This window comes from Hirundo rustica, chromosome 13, assembly GCF_015227805.2.
Source record: "Hirundo rustica isolate bHirRus1 chromosome 13, bHirRus1.pri.v3, whole genome shotgun sequence".
NCBI lineage: Eukaryota > Metazoa > Chordata > Aves > Passeriformes > Hirundinidae > Hirundo > Hirundo rustica.
The window spans coordinates 9,916,576-9,942,704 of NC_053462.1; the positions used below are offsets into that span (position 1 = coordinate 9,916,576).

General features: G+C 38.9%; 2 protein-coding genes across 3 annotated transcripts in view; one reads left to right on the forward strand and one right to left on the reverse strand.

Moving 5' to 3' along the window:
• Positions 1-424: 424 nt before the first annotated feature.
• COPS2 (COP9 signalosome subunit 2) lies at positions 425-22,175 on the reverse strand. 2 transcript variants are annotated; one of them, XM_040077154.2, is made up of 13 exons: positions 22,025-22,175; positions 12,902-13,015; positions 11,783-11,860; positions 11,068-11,193; positions 9,575-9,664; positions 9,381-9,458; positions 8,344-8,518; positions 7,199-7,377; positions 7,001-7,053; positions 4,892-4,989; positions 3,079-3,161; positions 1,958-2,016; positions 425-1,180 (listed from the first exon to the last, which is right to left on the reverse strand). In XM_040077154.2, the coding sequence occupies exons 1-13, from the start codon at positions 22,076-22,078 to the stop codon at positions 1,036-1,038; spliced, it is 1,332 nt and encodes a 443-aa protein (XP_039933088.1). In that variant the 5' UTR covers positions 22,079-22,175; the 3' UTR covers positions 425-1,035. The 2 variants fall into 2 exon arrangements, with proteins under 2 accessions (XP_039933088.1, XP_039933087.1); XM_040077153.2 differs by having other exon boundaries at positions 9,575-9,685.
• Positions 22,176-24,083: 1,908 nt separating this feature from the next.
• The window catches only part of GALK2 (galactokinase 2), a 45,722-nt gene continuing 43,676 nt past the window's right edge, over positions 24,084-26,129 (forward strand). Inside the window, exon 1 of the mRNA XM_040077618.1 lies at positions 24,084-24,183. Coding sequence (XP_039933552.1) covers positions 24,131-24,183 — 53 coding nt within the window. The 5' untranslated portion in view covers positions 24,084-24,130. The remainder of the gene's footprint in view (positions 24,184-26,129) is intronic.

Below are 26,129 nucleotides of genomic sequence, written 5' to 3' on the forward strand. Positions count from 1 at the left end.
ACACACAGTGTCACTTTGTATGCACTGAATCTGCTCACAAACACCACAGGCTCTGCGCCTCTATTCCCACGGAGCTGCGTGGAAAATCTCTATTCTTGAAGTAGCAAAAGAAAAACCAAGCATATCCCTGAGAGATGCCAAATACCCACCAACATAACTAGACAGGACTGATAATAGGTTGGCATCTTGAAGCTAAAAGTTAGTTAGCAAGACTGCTACATGTCAGCTCTTTAGTATTTATCTTTTACTATTTCGAGGAAAAACAAAACAAAGAAAAATCAACAGCACACATACCAAGGGGTTCAGACTTAGAAACTCCATACTGTCCTTGACAAATGTGATGAGCTCATGTAATACCTATTTTCTTTTAAAAATAACACAAGTGAAATTCAAGTATAATGAAAGCACATCAAGAAACAAACTGTACAATTTCTGAACTGCACTGTTTATTTTGCTGCTTGAAACCTAAGTGACAGTATGCCACTATAATTATGGGGTTTCTTCTAAACCTTTACTACACTGCAGGTACAGAAATATATGGACACATTTTTGGAGAACTGACATTTTGCAAAATGCAGCAAACATTTCAATTTATACATGAGAAAAGGAAGTGTTCAAAAGGGTATGCATTTCAAGTTATTGCAGGTTATTTCTGTGAGAGAATTTCTGCAGGTAAAACATGTTTAAATTTAACCAACAGTAATGTGTCAGTGTATTTAAAATCATGACAAAAATCTTCTCTCTGGTCATTAATTGCCCCTTGACAAATTACTAGGATGTTGTATGTTTAGGGCAAGATGTCAATACAGCATAAATCCCGTGGCATTTTGGTTTTCTTCTGGAGATTAAAGCTGTTTTTTTCTTGGGATAAATGCAGCAGCAAAACACAAACCAGCTGATCAAAAAAGCACTTCTGCCATAACTCCAATAATTTCAGGGCACACCAACCGACAGTAGTTTTGCCATTCCCAGTTCTTTTAAGGTTTACATCACTGCACTGTTGCCTTAAGTACGTTTGTAGGAGCTTGGTTTCTGTTAGGCCAGCTTGCTGACTACAGCCTGGTTGAGAGAATTTAGTTGGTTGGTCCATTTATCTAACGCAGTATAACGTGCACCACCTCTCTTCTGATGATCCAGTTCTAGGAGCTGGTTGACTTGATCAATTCGGCCATGTATAGTGCTAGAAGTAAATAAATAACAACTTTAAATTGCTAATGGACATGGAAGTAGGAGCTAACAAAAAAATCAGAGGTAAAGTAAGAGGTCTTATACAAGAGAGGCACAAAGTCCATTTCAGAATTCAGCACTTTTGTAATTATTGTCCTGGGTAGTATTGCCTATTAAGCTGTCATCATGACTAGAAATCAAATGAACTAATTCATTGGGCAATGCATATTTTATCTGCTTGTCTATGACCCCACACAAAGTCTGAAGCAATATGACATAAACAGTTCTTGAAAGTCAAAGAATCATGAGAAATGGTGATTTACATGAAGAGAAGTCAAACCATAGAAGCCCACGTATGGACATTTTGTAGTAGTTAAAATAAGTTACCCTCCAGAAAAATAGGTTTTACAAATTGTAGTTAAATTTTTCTAGTTAAGAGAGCAGACTACCAATCTGTCAGCTTGAAAATGCGCTCAAAAATATACATGAGTGTAAGTAGCAATTACTAAGAATAAAAACTTTCGTAATTTCGTAATAATTCAGGGAATTTATTATGTAATTAAGAATTAAAGTAACAAGATGCCACTCAATCTCCCTGTCTAATTTTCTTGGCTTCCATCTTTCAAACATACTTTACTGCTCAGAAACCAGGCAAATCCCAAGGCAGCACCACTACCTTTCACGTCTAGAACCAACCAGTATTATCACAATGCCCCCAAATATTGTTTTGTTGCTTCTTCTATAATTTGATTATTTTAAAGTAATCAGAGATCAAGAATCAGGTACATACTTATCCAATATGCACTGCACAAGCAAGCTTTCCACATCAGCTACATCTATGTTTAACTCCTGAAACAAAAAAAAAACCTCATTATGCTGCCACTATGTTCTGCAACATTAAAACCCTCCAATCTTTATTTTCATATAAGGAATTTGGTTTAACCTCTGTTTCTTACGGTTCATAATTATCAATTCAATAATTGTCTATTAAGCAAAAGACCTCCACCCAAAGGACACACGGCCAAGAATTGAGACCAGTAACCTCTCAGAAAAAGCTGAAGAGGAGAAAGCAAAATTTTAGAAGCTCCAGAAATGAGTTCCTTTACTGACTTACTGAAAAAACAAACAGACAAAAAATATCCCAAACCAAACAACAACAAAATAAACCACAACCACAAAAACCCAGGAAATAAAATGAAACAATAATTATCAGAAAAGAACAGATCTGCACTCAAAACCATTTAGAGATGTAATTGCACCTTCTGGCTCAAGCAAGTTCTACAATTGTTAAGTCTAGCTTAAAAAAAAAAAATATAGAGAGTTCTAAAGAGAATTTAAGCATAAAAAATAGACATCCCTAATATTTCATGACATTTTGTAATGCTGTGAATTTCTGCAGGCAAAAAATCACAGACTCACAGGAGATAGAAATAGTCATATATTACCACTGGGTTTTTATTGATTTCTTTGCAGATTCTATGGTAATACTTGGTTTGTTTTACTACCACAGTTCTGTAACTCGTACAACACAAACATGTGAAGATAGCTTAGGAACAAAAGGGCTTCAAATTTTAATTTTTACACCCATAAAATTTATGTTCAGAATTACATTTTTATTATACAAATTTTACTTTTTATACTTTTCTTAAGAAATGTGATTTTCTACACCAAGTGGAATATGGTAGTTGAGTATTTTAGAAGTGTATCATAGTACATATTATAAAAAGCAGTTGGATGACACATGAAATTTACATTTTTGCACTGCAAAGCTGCCAGCATTGCATCATTAGTACTTTATGGTTTAGAGTGTATTTTAGATGTTCTATTTCTGGAAGCACTGTATTTATTTAAAAGCTTTTATTCACAGTTAATCATTTACTTAAGCAAATGCAAGGCTCTACTGACACATACCTTAGAAATAAAAGGAATATGTATTCTTGTGTAAGGCTTAATTAATTTTATAAGCACTTGTGTTCTGATGTTTCGCAAAAGCTCTGTAAGAGAAGAAAACATAAACACTGTAAAAACAACAGTATTGAAATAAAGCTGCTATACGTCTCCACATAGAAAGATACACTAAACACCAGGATCAAGGGAAGCCCAGCAAAGGGCCCCTCCTTTTCCAGGGATCCAAGCAATCCACTCTAAGGTGGACAGAGCTGAAAACTCTTCAAACATGGAGCGACATGTTCTCTGGTAAAAATGTTATTTATTCAAGTTAAATGGATAAATCATAGAGATCATTGCCTGATATGTCTGCCCCCCTAATTTATGGCTAGAATGCTTGCTTTGTACAAAAGTGAAAAGAGGTATTCCTAAAGATACGGAATTTAAAACGTCTGTGCATTCAACTTCATGGGGAATATTCACATTTAAAGGTAAAAGTCAGGGCCTAATGGTGTAATTACAATGAGGAACTGAAGTCATATAAAATGGTCTGGTCCGTATTGAGAGGCTGATTTTGCTTAGATAAAATAATGTAGTCATTGTTTTATAAATTTTTACATTATTAAAGACAATTGGAATGAAATGAAAGCATAAATTACAATTACAAATTAACAGAGAAAATCCTAGATCTATTTTTACCTGTTTAAACAAGGACTATTTATATAATAAAATACATGAACACCACATTATGTGTCTCAATAAACTATGGAGATTAAAACAACGAGACAAGGTATGTAAACATAACCATGAACATGTTGTGCCTGACTAGAGTGGAAATGGAGACACATCCGTAGCATGTAAGGAGTGACACTCAAATTCTCTTCAGTGCCTTAATTCAGCTTCCTTCGCTTGCTCTCCAGTTCTGTCACACCTTCCTCCATGAGCATCCAGCTCTGATCTTACCGAGTCTCCCTCCAAGACTCTGCAGCTCACCAGCAGTCCACATGGAACAGCACTAGTGGGTTATATTTAGTTTCCCCTGCTGTTTGCCCTGTTCTCTTTTACAAACAAGTGTAAGAAAACCAGGTCTCTGGATTTAACTCTTTTCGTTCATGTAACTATCCAGCTAAATGATCTTGCACTGCTACAGTCAGACCCACTCTTGAAAACAATAGTTAGCTGAAGAACTGAGCACTGTATTCAAGTGAAGAGACTCTTTAATTCTCAGATACATGCAAAATGGATGAGGTGATTTTATTCTGTCACATTAAAGGAGCAGAAAGGCCTGTGTTAATGTGTTCCCATTCTATTAAGTAGAGGTACTATAACTCCAACCATTGTTTACAAGATATAAATTAAACATATGCTTTTAAAATGTATTTTATTGCTACATATTTATTAGTGCAACCTTCATTACATTGTCTATGTATTTTGTCTGTAATCTGAAGCAGTAAATTAACTTTATAAACTAGCAAACATCAAACAGGATGAGACTGATACAAACCATCCTTACAGGTGAGGGTTGCTCTCATTTCACTATTCCAATGGGAAAAGAAGAAAGAACAAAAACAACACTCAAAATATTCAAGTGTCTTAACATCACCACAGATATCTTACAATATCCACTCTTCTAGAACTTTCTCCATCAATCCTGCATATCTTTGCAGTCATGCCACATGCCTGGATGCAAGTTAGCCCTGACCAACTTCTAAGTATCTTGTAAAGGAATCACCCACAAGTAATTACAAGGAACTCTTAGTGCCAAAAAGAAAAATAAACTGGGGGGGAGCTTAAAAAGGCGTGTAAACAAAAATTATTATAATAGCCTTCAAAATACCTTCAATGTGCTCCCTTATGAAGGGATCGTCCATGATGTTGCTGTGATTTGTTTTCAGAATCTTCTCAAATTCAGTGATGTCATTATTCTGATAGGCACTTCAGAAAAAAACCAATAGACTTCGTTATTGATTTCAAAAGTTAAATGGACTCATAAGATTATGTTCTACAATTTCTAAGAAAACATGTATTAAGCATTGGTGGAAAATATTTATATTCAGAATCTTTATAAGCAAAAACTCTTTCAAGATGAAATGCAACAGAAATTACCTTTCTCCTGTTTCAATTTTAGCAGCATTTACTGTAGTATGGACGTTTAGTTGTTCCACAAGAGCACTCTACTTTCAAAACTTTTGTACTTTTAAGAAGCTATTCTTAAATACTCTGTTTTGAAAAGTATCATTACATGAATTTTGGCTTCATGAAGTCATACTTTATGGAACAAATAAGAGCTAAAAAGAGTCTACAAGGCTGTTGCTGTCTCTACAATGCCCAGCTTAAGCTCAATGCTAAAAATACTGGAAGACTGAAAGAAACACAGACTTTCAGGATTATGCATTAGTAATTCTGGCCTAATAATAATTTTAGATTTTTATTTATAGCTTATTTGTGAAAATATCCTTTCACAAATCAATCCTGTCATCCAAGAAAGCACTGCAAAAAGAAGGTGCCACCACAGCATCATTTAAAGGTCAAGAGCTGCAACCTCTGAAGAAATACCTTTTTCTTGAAAACATTCTGTCAAAACAGAATTTTCAACTTCTGTTTAATACTAACATCTATTTGTCCTTCATATTCTCTTCATTTTAAAACTGTTTTGAAACTGGTCAAAAAAGATTCATCCATTATTAAAATGGCCAAGAAAAAGACCTGGTAAGTTTAAGGTAGAACTTGAACAGTTTATAAATAGTTATGTGAGTGGCATGGACTGTATCACATGACACCAGTAAGTTTTACTCCATAATAAAAGGAATTTTCAGTTCAGTGTACTTTATTGTTTATTTCAGAAGTCTCTTAGTATCATGTGTAAAGCATGCAAGTTCCCACTGTAGAATATAAGGACTAAAAGCATAATTTTATCTTTGAAATTAATTTTATCTTCTGCGTATTTCTCATCAACACAGCTTTAATTGCATTATTAATTTTAAAGGAGTTATACTCAAATGTCAAGAAAAAAAGAGATAAATTAGAAATATGAATAAAATCAGATTGGGTAAGGCCATCTGGAGTTCCTTCTGCCTCAAAGTCACATGAAACTATGACAGTGAATTAGAAAAAAACACATCTAAAGTGGAATGAATTACTGGAAATAGTCCCTTAATAAACTGCCAAATAATTTCTTCAATCACAATGTCAATAATGGATGAATATTCTCACTTTCAGAAACAATTTGTATGTATACAATGGTAAAGCACAACAGCAATATCACAGTAGTTTGTTCCAACATGGGATCAACTGCTTCAAAATGTGAGCAGACATTACTTCTTGTGTAGGAAAAAGATGGGAAAAGGAGCAGAGGCAGGCCACAGAAGGTGAGTTTCAAAACCCAGTGTACAAAACCTGCTTCAGTTCATTGACCTAATGACCTCCACACACTAGAAGTTCTCACAGCTGTCTGTAAGAGGTAATGAGGCTTTATTTTGATTTTCACCTGTTTGAAGGATACAGGAGATCACTGGAAGTTAAGTTTCGTATTCCTAACTTAGGAAATTTTTACATATCTATGCAGCAAATTATTCTATATGCCTTGGTATGAGATGTCATTCAACTCAATTTCTCTTATGTCATCAGCCAGAGCCTAAAGAGACCAGTTGCAGTACAAGATGGAACAACTTTATTTAAGGGGAGAAATGAGGTTTTTGTCACACCATAAAGTGACAAACGTACACAGTTTCTGTACCTCTACTTAGTAAGACATCTATAGTAAGGTCTCTCATAGTAAGTTTCTAAAGAAAAACAGTCCTCAAATATTTGCCCAATATTTATGAATAACTGTATTAACTGTGCAGAGAAAAGCCATTTCTAAAAATATTCCCTTTCAGGTTTGTATCTATTTTTTTTTTTTCTTTTCATCTTTTTGTTCTCTTCTCCAGAAAAATAAAAATCTTACCTTACTAAATTTGTCATTGCTAGAATCTCTGGATCATTTTTGTATGGTTTAGCCTACACAGAACAGAAAGCATAATATGCAAGTTTAGATTTTTTTTTTTGTTCCATTTCCATCCTTTGGGTAATTTCTCTATATATTCAGAGAAGCGGGAGGGAATTGGGGGGGGGGGGGGAATGTGAAGGAAAAAGAAAAAAATACCTCCTGAGAATCAAATGGATTTATTCCAGACTTCATGAGCATGTTTGCTAAGACCAAATATTTTAAGCAAGTGGTTCTTCTGGGGCTCCCTGATTCATCATAATTCTTGAATGCTTCAAAAAAATCAGTATGTGCCTTTTCAAACTCTCCTTCTCTTAAGTGCATTTTGCCTCCACATTCTGAAAAGAAAACACAGATGAAAAGGAACACTGTGTGCTTGTAGCTGACTACAATAATTGTACTCAAGTTCCACGCTATTTCTAAATAGATTACTGAAACATTTTCAGAAGTCATTTGGCTCTCTGAAATCACTAGGAAAAAACAGCATTAGGGCCCTAGCATACAGCACTGCCACTTGAATAAACGCATTCCCAAGAAGAAAAAACAAAACCCAACCTACACCATAAAACTTAAAGAATGCTAATCCTCAGAGTCAATAATTATGTCACCATTATGTTAAAATACTGCAAAAACTGAGATAAATTCTATCTCCATTTCAGTGGCATTTTCATGTATTTATGGAATTTTCCCTATCTGTTGAGCAAAACCGCACAAAAAAAGAGAAATACTATGGATATCTGTTTATTTCTGAAGTACCCACTGCTGTCTGATTGCCTGGCATAACAGTGTTCTAAGAAAGCTGGGTTTTTTCCAAGACATACAGCTTGTTTCCACTACAATTCATTATTGCAGATAATAAATAATATTTTCAAGCACATCTTAAAGCCCTTTGGTTCCTGCTGAGTTTTAGCAAGGTGAGACACAAATTTATAAAAGGGGACTGCAGGAACAGCAGTCCCTTCTGCTAGCAGTCCTGTCAAGCCTTTGTTTTTATCCCCTGCAGATGCCTTTGCCTTCATCTTTTGCTGCCTGCCATGGTGCCAAACAGCAAATCTGCCTCTTCTCTTCCTCTTGCTTCTCTCCTAAATTATTTAGCCAATTGTCCTGCCCTTCTGACCACTGTCTCTGGTACTTGGGCACCAAAACTGCAGAGCTGAAGTCCTGCAAGAGGAAAACTATGAGACTGAATCTACAGAAGCCTCTGTCTTTATAGTTAGAACTGGGAAAAAAACCACTGGTTATCAGTTTTTCATGGAACAAATCTCTGCAACAGAAGACAAATGAAAAATTCAAGATGAACTTGCCTCTGATAACTCCCATGATCAGTGGATGAGGAATGGCTGACTTGATGTGCAATGACTGTTCATATAGTGCTTTAAGTTTTTTGTTATTTTTCTGTGCTGTATACATTTGAATTTCCAAAGCATAGATTTCCAACAGTTGAGTACCTTTTTTTAGATCATCTTCCCCATCATCAGTCTAGGACAGATTAAGTAATAAATACTGTGAAATTTTAAGAGAACAGCAATTTCAGTTTTACACTAGTAAAACATTGATAAACAAATACTCTCAGTAATTTCCTGTCAGAAACAAGAATATTCCCAAAACTCTGAAATTCTGATGTAACTAGTAACAGAAAGCATAGTACTCAAAGAACTTACCACAGGCTATATTTTGAAGCCCTTCATTTAAAATGTTAGTATTTGTAATTAAATGTTTTTCTCTTTAACCCTTATTCTTTTCCGCTTTCCTTAAACCACACTCTTAGTATATAAATACGACTGACACAAATGCATATATATATATATCTATAGGTAACACATATGACTCTTCTGCTGCCTCTAACAGAACCATTTCCCAGAAATTTGTAACCTATTTTCATACTGAAGGAGGAAAAGTGTCACAAACACAGCAGACTGCATGGCTAATTTATTTTTTCCCCTTCCAGATGGGAAAGTAACAGCTGTACTTTTAGTTTTGAATAACAGCTGTACTTTTAGTTTTGAAAAGAGCTCACTTGGAATCCTTGCTACATTTTAAAATAAAAGTCTATGTATTTCAGATTATTGATATGTGATTCCCATCCTTGCACCTGAAGAGAAACCCGAACAGCAGTTGTGAATAATTTTTTAAAACTCATCTTTAAGGAAGGAATAAAGCACTTAGCATTTTTTGTTCATGTTATCAAGCAGATAACAAATAAAATCAGGCACAGTAATTCTTCTCTCTGTACTAAAGCTCAGCAAAATGCCTCAAAGGCCAACAACAGATGTATTAGAAAAACTAAATTAATGCATCAATGTTGTTTACTAAGCCACAGTGATTTAGAATGTAAAGGTACCTGGCATGACTGATGCAGCTGACGCAAAATCTTTTGTAACTTTCCATACTCTTCTCGTTCTAAATATAATTTGCCAAGCTGTAATGAAAAGATAGTTAAAATACTGAGGTCTATTAAAATTTCACAATTATAATTTAGAAGAATTAGCTGAAGATGTCAAAGAAAAGCAAAACATAGGAAGTTATATATTTTACCTTTGTGTTTGTCTTAAACCACAATCTATCATTCTTAGCATCTTTCAGAGCTTCAAGTGTTGTTTCATAGAATTCCTGAAGCAAATCCATCTGACATAAAAAATCAGAATTCTATAATTGTAAACAGCAAATTTGTACCTGTTAATAAAGTCAGTCTGAACAAACTAAAAGTGCATGCTTGAACTTCAAAATAAGAAAGGTATCTGCATCTCACTTAATGTTTGCATTTAAACTGCAAACAGCTCCTCAAGTAACCAAACTAAGTACACTATCTTTTCTTATATGAAACAGATATAATTAAAAAATATTCACATTTTAAGGTTTGTACCCATCTGTGAAAAATGAAAGCCACCTTATAAAACCCATCTTATATAACCAGGGAACAGAACACTGATGTTGTGTAACAAACACAGGCACTATTGTTCCCACTTAAAAGAATAAAAATAATTTACATATCAAAAAGAAAATACACTTTACAAAGAGAGGAAAATGGTCAAAGGAAAAGATGCCTTCTTTCTGGACTAGCAATGCTGAGTGGAAGAAAGCTCTTGAGCACATCAAACTGGTTCTTTGCATAAAACCCCAAAATACAACAGCTGAAACGGATATCAAAGTGCTGAGTGTTACCTTTTACAAGGGTTCTTCAAAGAATGCATTAGTATTGTCCATGGCCACTGCTCCTTTGGGGGTACCAAATCTGTGACTATACATCAAGTTAAGATTCCCAGACTGTCCCTCCAGGTCTGGCTCAGCTACAAACCACTCACTGAGCTCTGCCATGAAGAGACAGGCTAAGACAATCCTTTAGGCCCAGCATCCAACTTCCACTTCTAAGAGTGGCAGGACAGGGAGAACTGTGATAATGACCAAGGACTCAGCACTAAAGACGAGTGACTATCCATATGAAGGTGCTGCTTTCAGGTGGTCAGTGAGGGGAGCTTCCTACTCTCTCAAAATCCTCTACAACAACACAAACCAAAAGGAGCTGGGCTGTGTATCCATGGACATGTACCTCACTTACACAGTGCACTGGACAGGCAGTATTTCACACCAACACTTCACTGCAAAGATTCCCCTCTCCCCTCAAATTAAAAAGCAAAACAAAACAAACAGAAAGAAAGGAAAAAAAAAAAAAAAAAAAAAACCAAACAACAAAACACCACACAAAAACCCCCACCCCACACTGTTTAATTAAAAATTATATTTGAGAGGGCACTTACATTGTGTAGCTATGCAAAAAAAACAACCAAACTTCTTATTTATTAATACAGAAATTCCAGGTAAATATTGCCAAGAAATGACAAGTTCATGAAGATTTATATGTGTTAACAGAATCCACAACATGTGGGAAATATATTTTTACCTATGACAGCAAATGAATACTCTGAATTCCTCTATTAAGATCAAAAAAGCCCAAACTAAACACAAAAAAATCTCCATAGTTAAAAATTCAAAACTGAAAATTATGATGATGAAAGAACTGATGATCCAACCTGCTTGGAAGTAGAGATATAATCGAGAATAGAATTGATGGATTTTTCAGAGTAATTCCTTGTAACTGCACTCCGTATGTAGGTCAATAGCTGTTTATATCTATTCATCATTTCAGGAAAGTTAGTCTAAAAGGAAAAACAAAATCACATTATAATTTTTGTTTTAAATATTAAAACTGAGATATCTTGCAAGTGTATGTACAGAAAAAGAAAGCATAAAGAAAGACAATGCAGTACTGGCTGCTATTAAAACTTTTGTATCACCACTTTATATGTAACCTCCAGAATCAGAAATAACTCCAGGACTACATAGAACACAAATTTAAATATTTAGCTCAGTGAAGAAAACAGAGCTGGCCAAACAACTCTTTGGAATGGTTGCATACACAGCATATAAATTTTTCACCGTTTTGTCCTGGTGCAGTACACACAGAGCATCATGACCACTTTCAGTGGTGTGACACTCAGCACAGCAAGGACTGAGCCTCACACCTTCCTGTTGTACCAGCTGACTACAGCAGCTATTTTGCATCCATTTTGCCTTTCATTTGCAAGCACCACATCATTTCCCTGCCATATCTGCAGTAGCCATTAAAGGCTGCAAAAGACAAGCTCTGGTAGATTTAGTTGTCATAGCCATAAATAATAACTTAAGATCTCTAGATCAAAAACGTATTTATGCCATTTACTCCCAAGTGATAGCTGTAATTCCTACCAATTTAAAGTTTATTTTAATCATCTGTTTCAGAGCTTTGAATCCCCATTCTCCCTTTTCGCCTTCGAGCTCCAAAACCTGAAAAAGAATTTTTAAAACAATATTTATAAAAGCTTTATTCAAATTTAAATTCTTTAAAACAGACACATCCCATACATGCCCTTCCCTCCCACTTTGTTCCTTACAGAGTCACGTTTGACTCTGCCTTGTTCTTCAATTTTATTCTTTCCTGGTATTATCGAAAAAGTGACAGTGTATCTCATCAGTTTTCACAACTTAGCTGATGTAAGGAGGGTGAATGTGTTTGTTGCTGTTGTCTAACAGCAAACACTTTCATTCCAAACACTAAATTTTAACACCAGTCCATAAATCATATGCAAAAATAGTTGTAACACCTCCTGCAAAACTGAGTCAACAAAATTTTGACTAAATTAAGTTAAAAAGCTCTTCTGAATTAGTACGGTTCCTTTACAAAGGAGAAACGCTTCTAGGTTTTAATGTTTACATAGCTAAGGAAATGTTTTGTAAATAAAAACTAAATTAGAGTTATTTTTAAGAAGTCATGTATATAATTTTATTATATGCTAAAAATGAGCCAAAAGATGCAATAATCTATCTTTTCTTTTAAAAGCTGCACCTAGTATACGGCTCTCTCATAGCTATGTGCAAACATTAAAAATTTAAAACTGAGATGAAAAGAAACTCTGTGTCACTTAGTACTTGTACATTTAAAGCTTTGGAAGCAGATAGCAAAACAAATATAATGTTACATAAGACACTGGGGAAAACACCATTTCATTTAAAAAACCCCAATGGATCGAGTTTCTATCGTTGATGCATGAAAACACATTTAGAACTGTTTAATTAACTTAGCAAATCCTGAAGATTAAAAAGTCAGATCTGTGATAAGACTATACCATGTCCTATTTATTATCCCTAAGAATGATCCTGAAAGGCAGTCAGCCAGGAGCCTAAGGTGCTCAATAATAAATGTAGCACATTAGTAATTTAAAAGATAAATCCTACTCTTAAAATTTCAGAAAAGAACTCAAATGGTATCAGATTTTTTGAAATGTGAATTAATATAAAAAGAAGAGATAGAATATAAAGACAGAAAACCTTCTGAAAACTGCTTAATGCTGCTTTAGGGTCATCTTCCTTCAAAGCTTTGGAATTGTAGTATTGATTTTCCAGATCCACATTTGGTTCAGAATTGCTGTCCTCCGAATATTCCTACATTTTAAGAAAAAAAAAAAAAAATCAGAGGGAAAAAAAAAAAAGGTTCAGAACATCTAATAATCTGCTGAAAATTGTAAATAGTAAGACATATTACTCCAACTGGCAGGGAATGCTTGTGTATTAACGGGCAGTGTTTGGTTTCAGAGCACATAACAGCTACAGATCCGTACAGTGATATTCTCTCTCTCCCATTACTAGGCCACGCTCACCATCCACCAACATTTGCCTGTCAGCAGATTTCTTTCTAGATTAATGAACTCCCAGCTCCACCAGCTTCACCTTTATGACAAGTACAGATTGTATTACTGCAATTCTGCCGGTGCTGGAGTTTAAGCACAGAGGCCCAGGAGCACATGTCATTTCTGGGAGGGGAGAGAACGTGCTGCCCACTGGGTCTCCTAAAGATACTCTATTACCCAGCCTTTGCTAGCCACAGAAAAGACTGGCTGAGCTGCAACACAAGAAATGATTCAGCTATGGAGGGTATCAAATGCTTCCACGAGTGTCTCTATAATCTGCCTTTCTATGCCATAACAATTCATCCTTGTCTAAGGAAATTTTTAAAAAAAGAAAAAAAAAGAGTAATGACAGTAACACCAGCTGCTTCTGCACTGAAAAGCAGGAGATGATTGAGAAAACGCTAAAAAATGCTGCCAAAGATGCTGGGGTGCAGCATAGGCACAATGATTTAATCAAATAATTATCCATCATGTTCACTAGTGCCAAACAAACTGAAGTATTTACTTCTAACAATTACTACTTAATTTTTTTAAGAGGTACTCGGAGACTTCCTCTGATGAAAAACCCCTGCATATTTTATCTTCTTTTGCTAAAGGACAGTGCTGCATGCCCAAAATACAAAACACTAACAAAGCTCAAATAATAATTTCATTTGACGTTTACACAATTCAAAAATCACTTCACACCTCTGCATTTCACTTCACACCTCTGCATTTTCAAGCTAACTTTTCTGGAAAGAATTTTGGCTATTAGGAGATGAACTGTTTTAACAGAATCTGTTTAAATCTCTGACTTACTGCTGTCAGAGTAACTTTCCCTTGCACCAACATAAGCAATGCACAGTCAGGTCCCTTTCTTTAGCATGGATTTTACTCTTGCTGTACTTCGTCAGGCACATATATTCTTTTGGTAATTTGTATATTCCTGCTATTCATGGACTGCTCCAAAAGCATGGGAAGGAAAGAAAAAATATGAGGTAAGAGGAAAGTTTTAAATTAGCTCTCTCCTCCCTGCACTGCAGGCAACCTCTCAAAGTCTAAGTTTTCTGAAGTTCTAAAGCAAAATTAATTATGGGAGCCCACAGTCAAACCAAATTTTATTAAACGTGATACTTGAGACATTTGTCCTTCTACCTTTTAATGTTTCTATTTGTAACATGTAGGCAAGTTGCCCAGGTATGTATTTATTTTCACCCAATAAAGTACTATCATTAGTGAGAATGAATGGAATGAAAAGTCTTGTGAATTCTACAAACCTGTTTTCTGAATTGCAACAGAACTATAAAAAAGTGATACTGAAAACAGCAAAGAAAACAGGAAGTAAGTGTCTTATTTCATTGGGCAGGCTCTCATTTTGGTTAGCTTGTTTTTGTAAACTCCTTATCCTCCTGATCCTACTCCAGTGGAGCAGCTATGGGTACACACACGTGATCAACAGCAGTATCAGGCACCTTATACATACAGGCTGTCAAAAATTAAAGAACACAGCATTTAAGAGATGTGTAATCAGCTGATGTCTTGTTTATGCTTAACTTGGACAATGGGGAATATTTTTGGCAGAAGTGTCTATTTACAAAGATAAAAGGAAAGCAAACTAAATTAATTCCTTTTAGGAGACAATGTGCTCCGTTAGCCTCAAGCCAGAAACATCTGAACTTTCATTTTCACTCTGGCAATGGTTCTGGATGTAGATTCATGGAGGAAGCCTTTTTTTAGATAATTTTTCTCCATGCTACTTAAATATCCCCTAAGTTCCTTTCATAATATTAATACATAATAAAGAAGAGTTAAGTCTACTGATATTTTTTTACTCGCAGCGGAAATGAATTGAAATGTATCAAAGGTACTGGTTTATGTTTTCACAGCTGTGTTTTTTCTTCACTTGATGCCTATTTGCCTCACATCAGACTTAGGATGATGATATGGGCTCAAAGCTGTAATGGAGCTAAGGCCTTCCGACTTCTGGAAAATGTAAGGTGGTTTATTATGAAAAAGGCTTATTTAGACTTAATGGCTGTGAAGAAAACTTTAAAATCTCAAACTAAGTATGAGCTGATGCCATTAATATTTAGACAATATTAAAAAAAATCAGCTATGTAGATACAGAATCTTATTTCAAGCACTGATGCTAATTATGCCAGTGATGATAAATTCAGAAGGACGAGCGCTCTGTCTTCTGTTGATGCAGAGACTGCTTAATGCAGTAGGATACAAATGTGAGAACATTAAGCTTCTGCCAAGAGCACGAAAGGAGGAAAATATAAAGCTGCGTCCTCAAAGTTCCAATTAAGAAAAAGATGAATTTCCTTCTCAGTTCTGAAAACAGAAAAGTTCTTTTAACAATAAATTCAGAGAGCAAAAGCCTAGCCTTTCTTCACCCTCATTTTTAACCCCTCTGGTTCCTGCATGAACAACTTCCCCAGCTCAAATCTTCTAGGCAGAAGTTTGCTGCAAATTAGGTAGAAATACATGGTTTACAAAAAGGATTTCTACACAACCCTAAAAATCTCCACTACAGCATCCAGACCTAACAATTTGCATAATGATGAACATCCTTAATTAGCACTTTGAGATATAAAAGCAGCTGGATGATATAATTTATCTCTACCTGATGTAAAAAAAGTAAAAGGCCTGGGAATTTTTAAAACTCAGGTCCTGATGTATTTTTCAAATGGACATCAAATTATAAGTACAAATGAAAAAAAAGAAGAGAACTGGTCTTTGAAACCCATTGAATTCTTCTTTCTCAGAGGATCATCAAAACAAACAAATGAGGTTTTATCATTACTCAAGAAATTAGAAAGCCCTGATAAAGTCTGAAAAAATGCAGTTAAATAAGTCAGGATATTATTTAAGCATCGCTATGTTGAAAAACTGCATGTTCTAAATGTAGTCAGTTATATTCAATCGTAAGCCATCCCACTGCTTTTTGGAGGAAGAGAAATACTACACTAGCTCAATTGTAAGAGATAAAACCTCTGATGGAGTTTACTCTGTCTGGAACATCGTTCTTTTAAATAGTTTTAATAAAAGCTAAATTACTATCAAGAAACCAATTTAATTAAGAAGTCTTGATTACGTTACATATTAAGTTTTAATAAAATTTTATCTAGTAAACAGCTTTAAAACATTGAGCCTCAGTTTCTAAAATGAGCACACACAGCGAAGTCAATTCACGCGAGTCAGCCTCAGTCGCCCTTTGCAGTTCGTCCAGCAGCAAAGGCGCGTTAACAGCGCCCAGCGCCCCCAGCTCCTCCCCACCCACGGCTGCTCCTTGCCAGCCCCTTCCCATCCCTGCTGCACTCCAGCGCTTCGTGCTGTTTGGCTCCTTGCTGGTGTCCAAGAACTGTGGCAGGAGCCTTGTCAATGTGGCCTCCAGAGATTACAGGTCCTGAAGCACAGCCCCAGAATGAGGGCCAGGGACATGGAGACCGTAAGTGTATCAGTGACATTTAAAGGTAGATGTGTGGCATTCTATCTATTAGAGTGGTACAGGGACCTGGTAAAGTTCTACATGAACAAAAACAAAGATACAAGTAATTTTGAAAACTACTGTTGTTACCAATTTTCTGGTCTCCTCTTTTGCCTGATGCACTTCCCTAACTTTTACATCAAAACCGGAGTGATTACCTAAACTTGTGCTCCTCTCTTTAGCATTCACCACCACTACAGGAACTGAATTCCTACTTGGCAAATCTGGTTTTTTTTTAAAGGAGTAGGGGGAAAGTAGCTATATAGAGGCAATTTTCCAGAAATAAAGACAATACAAAGAATTCTACTTCTGTAAAAAATTATCTTTCAAGGACATTGTTGAAATACTTATTACTGTCAATTGTCAATTGCTGGTGATTTTACCAAATTTCAATCATTTGGCTGACTTAAACAATTTATTTTTTTATGAAGTGCAATTGTTTCTGAGAAGAAGTCTGGTACAAATTTGGCGTTACTTCAGCTAACTTTGTTTCATAACCATGGCACTTAGGAGGTCTGCTAAGAACAACTTTCTTTGCACTTGCTCTTCCTGACCTGCAGGCACCAGGACAAGCAGCAACTACCAGGTTCTATGTGCATTTGCCAGTCGGTATCCAGGCACAAGAATATAAAGAAAGCAATCAGACTGGAATGCAAAGGAGCAAAGAGGAAAAGAACAGAGGCAAACCCTCAGAGTAAAAACAAGAGAGCAAGAAGCCTGCAACTGCTCAGCCATGCACTGGGAGTCCTGGTTTCTTTTCCACATTCCACTAACTCTGCAAGTCATCCAGCGCCTGCTGGCTCACACCAGGGCTCACACCAGGAATAGAAGTCTGTGAAACCAGCCATTTGCAATGGCACCAGACGAGTTCCATGAAAGACAGTGCTCTGCCTTTGTTTTATCTTTTTTTCAGTTGGAAGATGCACAGAAATGAGACAGGAGACTCAGAAAGAAAAAAGTAGTATTACGACATGTAAAGAGAACAGCAAAAAAGTCCTTTTCTTTCTACCTCTGTCATGCAGCTCTCTCGCAGCTATGTGCCTCCTTATCTCAAAGTCCAGTTTGCAGCATAACTTACATCTAATTTACGTCTGTTTAACACCCAGCTGCATATCAGATCCTGGAGAGCACCGTTCTGAACACAGCCCTAAATAACTGCCAAAAGAAGCCAACAAAAACCAGAACTTACCGACACTAGTCAATGTTTAGATAGAAAGAATTTACTGACTAATTATTCTTGGGCTTTTTGCCTCAACACTTCCTTCTGAGACATTATGGTAATGAGCAAAACAAGCCTCAAATATATTAATTCTGTGTTTGAAGATGAGTCTGAAGAGAATGCATTAAAAAAAAAAAAAAAATCACAACACATGCTGCATCCATATAAAATACGAAACAATAATGAATTCAGAGAAAAGTACATCTTATGTCCTTTGGTGAAGCATACTTTTTTTAATCACATCCTACCGTAATTAACTAAGAAACAGAAGAGGGCCAAGTGGATCCGCTTGATTTGGTACTTCCCTAGATCTGAATACTTGTTTTTGCAGCATTACCACATTCTTGTTTGCAACATATGTATGTTTTTCATAAAATGATAATGGTGAAACACGACCAGTTGGGAAAAGGAAACAACATCCACATGAAATTTCAACTGTATCTATTAAAATCCAGCAATAAAAGACAGAATAATGTTTCTGTCCACTAATGAGATTGGCTACCAGGTTTGGTAACATACAGAAATTCCTTTTGCTATGAACCATATTTCACTTGGCTGGAAAGAAAGGAAGAGGCAACTCATGTAGCTTGAAATAAGCAGTAAGGCTGCCTATTTCCTAATATCATCACATCCTGAAATGGGAAATCCTCAGTAATCTGAAGGGATGCTCCCCATATTTGCATCATGCCAATCCTTGTGAACCTGCAGCCATCTCACTAGGGTGCAAACTGATTGGAAATGTTCATTGGATTGTTACAGATGTTCTGCAAGTCACTGAAGAAATACAACTCCATAAGGTAAAAAGACCAGTTGCTCAGCAAATGTATTTGTCCAACCTTTCCTCAGAATAATTTTAAAGCTGAATTTCAGAAAACAGTAAGATTACTCATTAAGAACACCACAGATTCCTTATTTACTTAAAACAAAACAAGAAAGTCCAGTAGATGTACTACAACAACTGTCAATGTGTTGTCATTGTGCCTGGAAGAATCAATTTCTGGAGGAAGGCTGAGTTTAGTCTCCAAGTCAATTCTAAATACAGTCTTTTGTCCCAGACCAAAAACAAAAATGAGATTTACAATGGTCCTTCCATCTCTGTTGTTTTCCACCCTCAAGCTGGATCAAGTAAAAAGAACTTGTACTGAAATCATGTAAGGCAACTAGCAGCACCAAACTAGAAATTAAAATTGAGTGGCTTTCATAATGACCAGTAAACATTATTCTGTTCATTGAAGCATAAAGTGGAATAATTCATGTTATAATCAAAGCTGTCACAGCACATTAAGAGCAAATTGTGAATCTAGATTCATCCACCCGCAAATATAAATGGGATTTCTTCCTGATACCAAGACTCCAGTGAATAAACTCAACTTCTGTAGGAGTGGCTTATGTCATTTACATGTAAAACTTTAACTTTTGACCCACTGAAAAACTAAACAGAAACAATCCAGTATAACGTGGATAGTTTTCAATTGTTTAACAGTGTAGTAATTACTCTAATTATATCAAATTCCATGATGGAGCTGGGAAAGATCTGGGCCTTTGGAATATCTGTTCACATTTCAGTTCAAGTGTGAAACATTTGCATACTTAAGGAAATTTAACTGACTGGCTCTACATAATCAGCGGGTCAAGTGCACATTAAAGAGGAACAGCCATAATCACTTCTAATAAAAGCTGACAAAATTAATTTTTGGGGGAGTCTTCACTGTTATTGTAATGATGGCAACTACCCTGGGAGACCTGAAACTAGTTTCATCATATTTTGACAAAATAGCTACTTCCTTCATTGACTGTTTCTGTAATCACTGCTGCTCCTCCAGCTCTCTAAAAAAGCATTCACAGCACTCACATGTGCTCTTTTACTTTCAATTCTGCACTGATATGAGCATTATGTTTTGCACTCATTCTTTTGTTGCAAAGCCTCTTGCAGCAGCTGTTAGGCTAAACTTGGGAATCATGCATCCCCTTATCGTCTTCTCTTAATTTAACTAGATGTCAACATGAAAGTACGAAATCAGACCCCATCTTCAGGGCCCTTAACTTTTTTCTGAAACAGTTCCGTGGCACACTACAATTATAGTCTCAAGCATTTTTGAAAAGAACAGTCAACCATGGTTTGTTAGTCCCAGAATGCTGAAAATAATTAAGCTGGAGTATTTTGACTCTTCAATTCTTGGGGTTTTTTCCCCCATCAATTATGAACTGAAATTAAATTTTAAAAACCTGACACTTGGGTATTAGCTGATGCTTTATGTGGGAGCTACATACTGAAAAGAAAAAAAAAACCAACATACTTACTCCTAATTATTACAAGCAGTATTTTAAAATTTTTGAAAGGTCTGAGCTAAGGGTAATTAATGAGAATGAAACTGTCCAGTAAAAATAACTACAGTCAAAAACAGAAATCTGCCACCAGCAAGGTGTTTCAGAAAGGTTTTTCCAACAAGAAATAAAGTACTTCAGAAGAAAGAAACACAGGAAAAAGCACTACACCAATTATTCTTGGAGAAAACTGACATAAAGCAGTGTAAGTTTGAGCTGCACTTTTATTCATATCTGTATAGATTGAAAAATGTAATTCCAACTCTCTACATGCCCAGTTCTCATGTTATGGAAGGAACATGAATTCTGCTGTGTTTAATATTCCTGTGATTGTATTGCATGGAAAAAAACCCCAACACCACAGTGTTTCAAATCAGGACACAAATTTCAGTGTTAATAAAAATTAATGGAAATTAATTTTGGAACAAAATGTTTTGAATGGTCTCTCTGTTTTTCCTTCAGTAATCCTGTCTCTACAGTATGAGAATTCATTCATAGACTGAAAGGGGAATACAAACAGCTTTTGGAATAGTGACACAAGCAGCTCATAGAGTTTTGTTGACAATGCCTGTCAGACAAGCACTCATACATGAATGGAAAAAACCCTCAAAACCAAAAGTAGATGCTGTTATTCTATATCTAATATCATCCAACCATTCTAAGCAGTTCCTAACAAAAGATGCCCAGAAACTATTCCAAATAAAATCAGGTAAACATTTTAAGTGAATTCACAAGTGGCAATGACTACCAAATAATGTGTCAGAAAGCAAGTCTTCCAGAAGCAAGTGTCTGGAGTTTATCAGTGAAACTATGATACTGTTAATACAGGTTTAGTTGAAGTTAATGAAATAAGACTCTCAAGCTTCTACCATACATAGCTTTTAAAAAAAGTCTCCAGTTCTAAAAACCCAATCAAAGTTCAGAAAAGGAAAAAAACCCAACAAAACCCAAACGAGCAGACCTCAAGCTCCAATGTAACATAAGCGCAGTATGATTATAATTAATCAGATAAACAGCAGTTTTTTTCACTTTAAAAGCTTAGGACAACACCTGACGTTAACATTTAACTAAACATCACACGAAAAACCCCAAACCTTACAATTAAAACCAAAAAGAGAGTGGTAGAAAGGTTACAAAGACTATAAAGACAAAAAGTTAGAAACAAGTGAACACTTCGGCGCACTGGATCAGAAACCGGCCGTGAGGTCATTTCTCCTCACTCCCCTTTCTCTTCCCCCTACTTTTTCCTCCGTTTGTTGCTCACACAAGCACATGAACACTGTCTGCCCCCAGGGGCCTCTCGCAGTCGCGGGTGGGGAGAAGGGCGGGCAACTTTTATCACTTCACTTCGTGCCCGACACTTGGGCCGCCGCAGGAGGAGCGAGGGAAGGAGGCAGCGCGCCGGAGCCCGCCCCTCAGCGTGAGCCCTGCGGGGGACACGGGGGCCAGCCCGGGCCCGGGGCACCAGCCGGGCCTATCCACCTGCCCGGCCCGGAGCTGGCCTGCTCCTCCGCGGAGATGCGGCCGAGCGGCTGCTCCGACAGCAGCACTCGCCCCCCGCAGCCCCTGCCCGCATCCTCCTCCCCGGCAGGGAAACTCATCCTGGATGTCGGCGCTCCGTGCCGGAGCAGCACCCGGCGGGGCGGCTGCTGCGGCGGGCGAGCCCCACCAGCAGCGGCCCGAAGCGGCGCCGCGCCGGCGGCACCCCCGACCGTACCGCTGAGCCCCCGCGCCGCCCCGCGCCCTACCAGATCGTAGTCCTCCTCATCATCGCACATGAAATCATCCTCCATGTCAGACATCTTGGCCGGAGGACGGGCGGGGGGCGGCGGCGGGGACGGCCCCTTCTCCCACAACCCCGCGCGGCGCTGCCCAATGTGGCTCCGCTCCGCCCGGAACCCGCTGCCGCCCGCGCCTCTCCCGCCCCCGGCCCGGGGCGCTCGGAGCCCAATCCGCACCGCCCCGTCCCCGGCTCCCTCCCCCTGGTAGCGACCGGCCCTTGGCAACGGCGGCCGGGCGGGGCCTGGGCACTGCACTCCGGAACCTCCCCGGGCCGGCGCTGCCGCCGCCCGGAGTGCGCCGTGCTGGCGCCGGGGCCGCCTGCCGTGTGTCCGGCGTGGGCGCTGCCAGCCCGGATCCCCCACGGACGCTGCGAGTCTGGGCGCTGGCGCATCTCTGGAAAGGTCGAGGGAAGGATCCTCAGCCCTGATGAGGCCGCATTTGGAGTACTACGTGCAGTTAGGAGTTTTGCAGTACAAAAGAGATACGGAACTCCTAGAGCAGGTAGAGCGGAGAGCTAATGAGTTGGCCAAGAGTCTGGAGATATCTCTCAGGAGGAAGGGCTAAGGGAGTCGAGCCTGTTCAGCCTCAAGAAGAGGCAACTGAGAGGAGCTCCTGGGTAAAGTGTGGGTGTCAAGAGAATGGAATCGGGCTCTTCTTTGTTGGAATCGGGCTCTTCTTTGTGTACCATGCAATACAACAAGGAGCAATGGGCAGAAACTGATGCACAGAAAGGCCAACCTGAACATGAGGAAGAACTTCTTTACTGTGCAAGTGACCATGTACTGGAACAGACTGCCCACAAAGGTCATGGAGGCTCCCTCCCTGGACATAGTCCAGAACCGTCTGAACACAGTCCTGGTCCATGTGCTCTGGGATGACCCTGCCTGAGCAGGGAGGTTGGACCGGGTGACCCACGATGGTCCCTTCCAGCCTGACCCATTCTGTGAAAACACGGCCTGTTGCTGTGACCAACATCACTGCTCACTGCTCAGCTCCATTTTGCTTTACTCAGTGCTGCTGAACAGCTTACTTACCTGGGCTGCATTCACCATAAGCAAATTACACCAGAGCAGCAGTTTTAAAGGCCTGAACTCTTTAAATCCACGGACCTTGCAAAGTAATGGCTTTATAAAACTTTTTACATGCTAATTTCTGCTGCTGCCTTCAAATGAGTGAGGTATTTCCCCCAGCAGACCAGCTCTGCCTCCTCATCTTCACAAGGCCTGGGGTTCTCACACCCAGATGCATCTGTAGTATTTACTGAGTCTCCAGGTTTTCCTGTTGTTGGTAATTTTATATTGTTATGGTTTCTGACAGTGGGTTTTTGTTTCTTTTTTTTTCCCCCTGCAGCTACTGCCAAGTCTTTTAAAAGCTGTGTTTGTATTCTTCTGCAACTATACTAATGGGGAAATAAATGTTTTACCTCAGAAAACCCACAATGAAATTTGTTATTGTGCTTCCTTCAGTCTGAGCACTTACTGCTTCCTGACTGGGATGAGGGACGAGGGACAGTAAGATAGATACCAAAATGGACAAAGATATACACCAAAACACAGAGAGCGAGCCTGTGAGCACTTTTGAAATGCTCAGTTCCTTTCAAGTATCTCCAGCCATTAATCCGAGGGCAACAGGAGCCATGAGGCTGCCAGTTGGGGAGCTGGAGGAACCACACACCAGAAAAAAAATATATGCGGACAGAAATACCCATCCCTCCTCCAGGCCATGAGGGATGCAACTGTCCGTTTATTATTTTCATTGCACGTGCATTTTGCAGGAGTATTGGCAGGAATACCGGAAGATCCCACACATTCCGTTCGCACGTCGCAGCAGCTTCCCTGTCCGACCTGGGCTGTGGCGGGCGCGGGGCCGAGGGCAGAGCGGGGCCGAGGGCAGAGCGGGGCCGAGGGCAGAGCCGCCCCACGGCCGAGCGGGGTGCCCAGTGCCGAGCACCGCCGGCGGGGCGGGACGGGGCCAGGCCGCCGGCGCAGCCGCCCGGAAGGACGCGGCGTTCGCCTGCCCCGTGACCGCGGTCCCGCCGGAGCCGCCTCACCCGGGCCCGCGGTGGAGCCGCCATGGCGGGGGACAGCCCCAGCACCCTCCCGGTGCAGCTGGTGGAGCAGCCCAGGTGGGTGGGTCGCTCCCTGGCCCCGCCGCCGCCGCCGCCGCTTATCCCGGGGCGCGTGGGCGGGGTGCGGGCGGCCGGGGGAGGTGGGAGGACGGGTGGGTAAGCCCGTCCTCATGCCCCGGGTTGAGGTGCGAGGACGTGTGGACTCGGAGCGTCGTGGTTTTTCCGTGACACGAGCGAAGAGTTCTCGGGAAGCCCCCGCTGGCCGGGGCGCGCCGGGCTCCGGCCTCTGCTCCCACCCACGGCAGCCCGGCCCGCCCTGACGCCCCTCACAGGGTGGCGCTGGGGCAGCAGGAGGAATCGTTCGTTCATTCATCCGTTTATTCATTCATCATTTCTTCCACATAGTTTCCTCCACAGAGTTTTCTAGGAATATTAATTATTCTCTCGTCCTTTTTGCTGTAAAAAGCCCTAGAGCAGCGCTAGCCTGGCCCATCCCTGGAATGGCTGCGGCATGTGCCAGTGCCTACTTCTTGCCCATGGAGTTTCGCTCGGGGTGTGGAATGAAAACGCACACAAATGGACCTTTTTGCTTGCGTTAGCACCGCAGAAGGGACACTTTTAAAACGCCGGTTATTTGCGTACGATTGCACCGTAAATCCCAAGGAAACGACAAGTCCAACATTTCCAGACTTGGAAGTGTGAAGTTGTGAGGAGTGCCTTTGCTTTAAGGCTTCTGACAATTTTCTTCTTGATGTAGGTGCTTGAAATGCAATGTGCGTGTTGCAACATCAAGGCGAAAGCCTGTAAGTAGCCTTTCATCAGGCCTGCTTGTAAAACCCACATTAAAAAAAAGAGATCAATCAGCACTTAGATAAACATGCCCTCATGACTGCTTTGTTTGTTGTCTCTTGGTACCAACACTACTATAAAAATATCTGTGAAACAAAGCAGCATTCTAAATACTGACACAAAAAGGAATAAAGTTAACACCTAGAGTTCTGCCAACAGATTCCCCCGCGGACTATAATATTATTAATGGGATCTAGAGAAGGGATTGAACAATGAAATGGCAGAAATTGCTTTGTTAATTGGAAGAGCGGTGTACCAGTGAATACTAGGGGAGATTATAAGAAGGGGAAATCCTAGATCTAATACAGCTTTGTAACTGGGCACAAAAATAGAAAGGTACTGAAAGACCTGTTAAAAATATCACAACAAATCATATTTTGTAGTTTTCCATTTATAAAAATCTTAACATTTGAATATATGTAGCTGAACAGTAACACAGCCTTTACAAAGATGTACAAACTAAATAATTGTGGAATTTTCTAGCATCTGTTTCTCATTGCAGTCTTCTTACTTCCACTTTGCATTAAGTAGGCTTCCAGTTCTAGATTTAGATTAAATGTAGAAACCTTATCAGGGTTCCTGTTACTGGATTTTTGTCAGTTGACTAAAATTTTGCTTTAAGGTAGTTTCAAAATGAATTATTATCAAGTTTCCTATGCTTCACTGAGATAATGGCTTCGTCTGTTCTCAGCTCTCGTTTTCCTACTGTTCTGCATGACACACTAAAGGATTCCAATTTTGCAAACATCAGGCAGAAGGTTGGTACCTTTACCGTTGCAGGAGATAAAGCAGTATGATAAAGTTTATTTGCTTTGAACTTTCAGTAGCACATCAGGCACTTCTAAATGGAAAACGTGAAGTACTTTTGCTGGAATGCTGTGGAGTAAACGCTGGCATAAGTCATAATAATAAGCTGAGGTTTGGAATTTTAATTCTCTGTGTATGCATTTAAACAAAGATGGGGTAGTGTCAAATATGAAAATTGATAAAAATCAAGATCTAAGTAGTGTCTTCAATGTCATGTGAAGAGCAGAAATAAGCAGCTTAATGTCACTCCTGAAGTAGCAGAGAAAATTCTGCGTACTTCAGGAAGCTGAATTGAATTTGCTTCAAGAAGCATTGAAACTTTTGTGCAAATGTAGTGTTTTTAAATG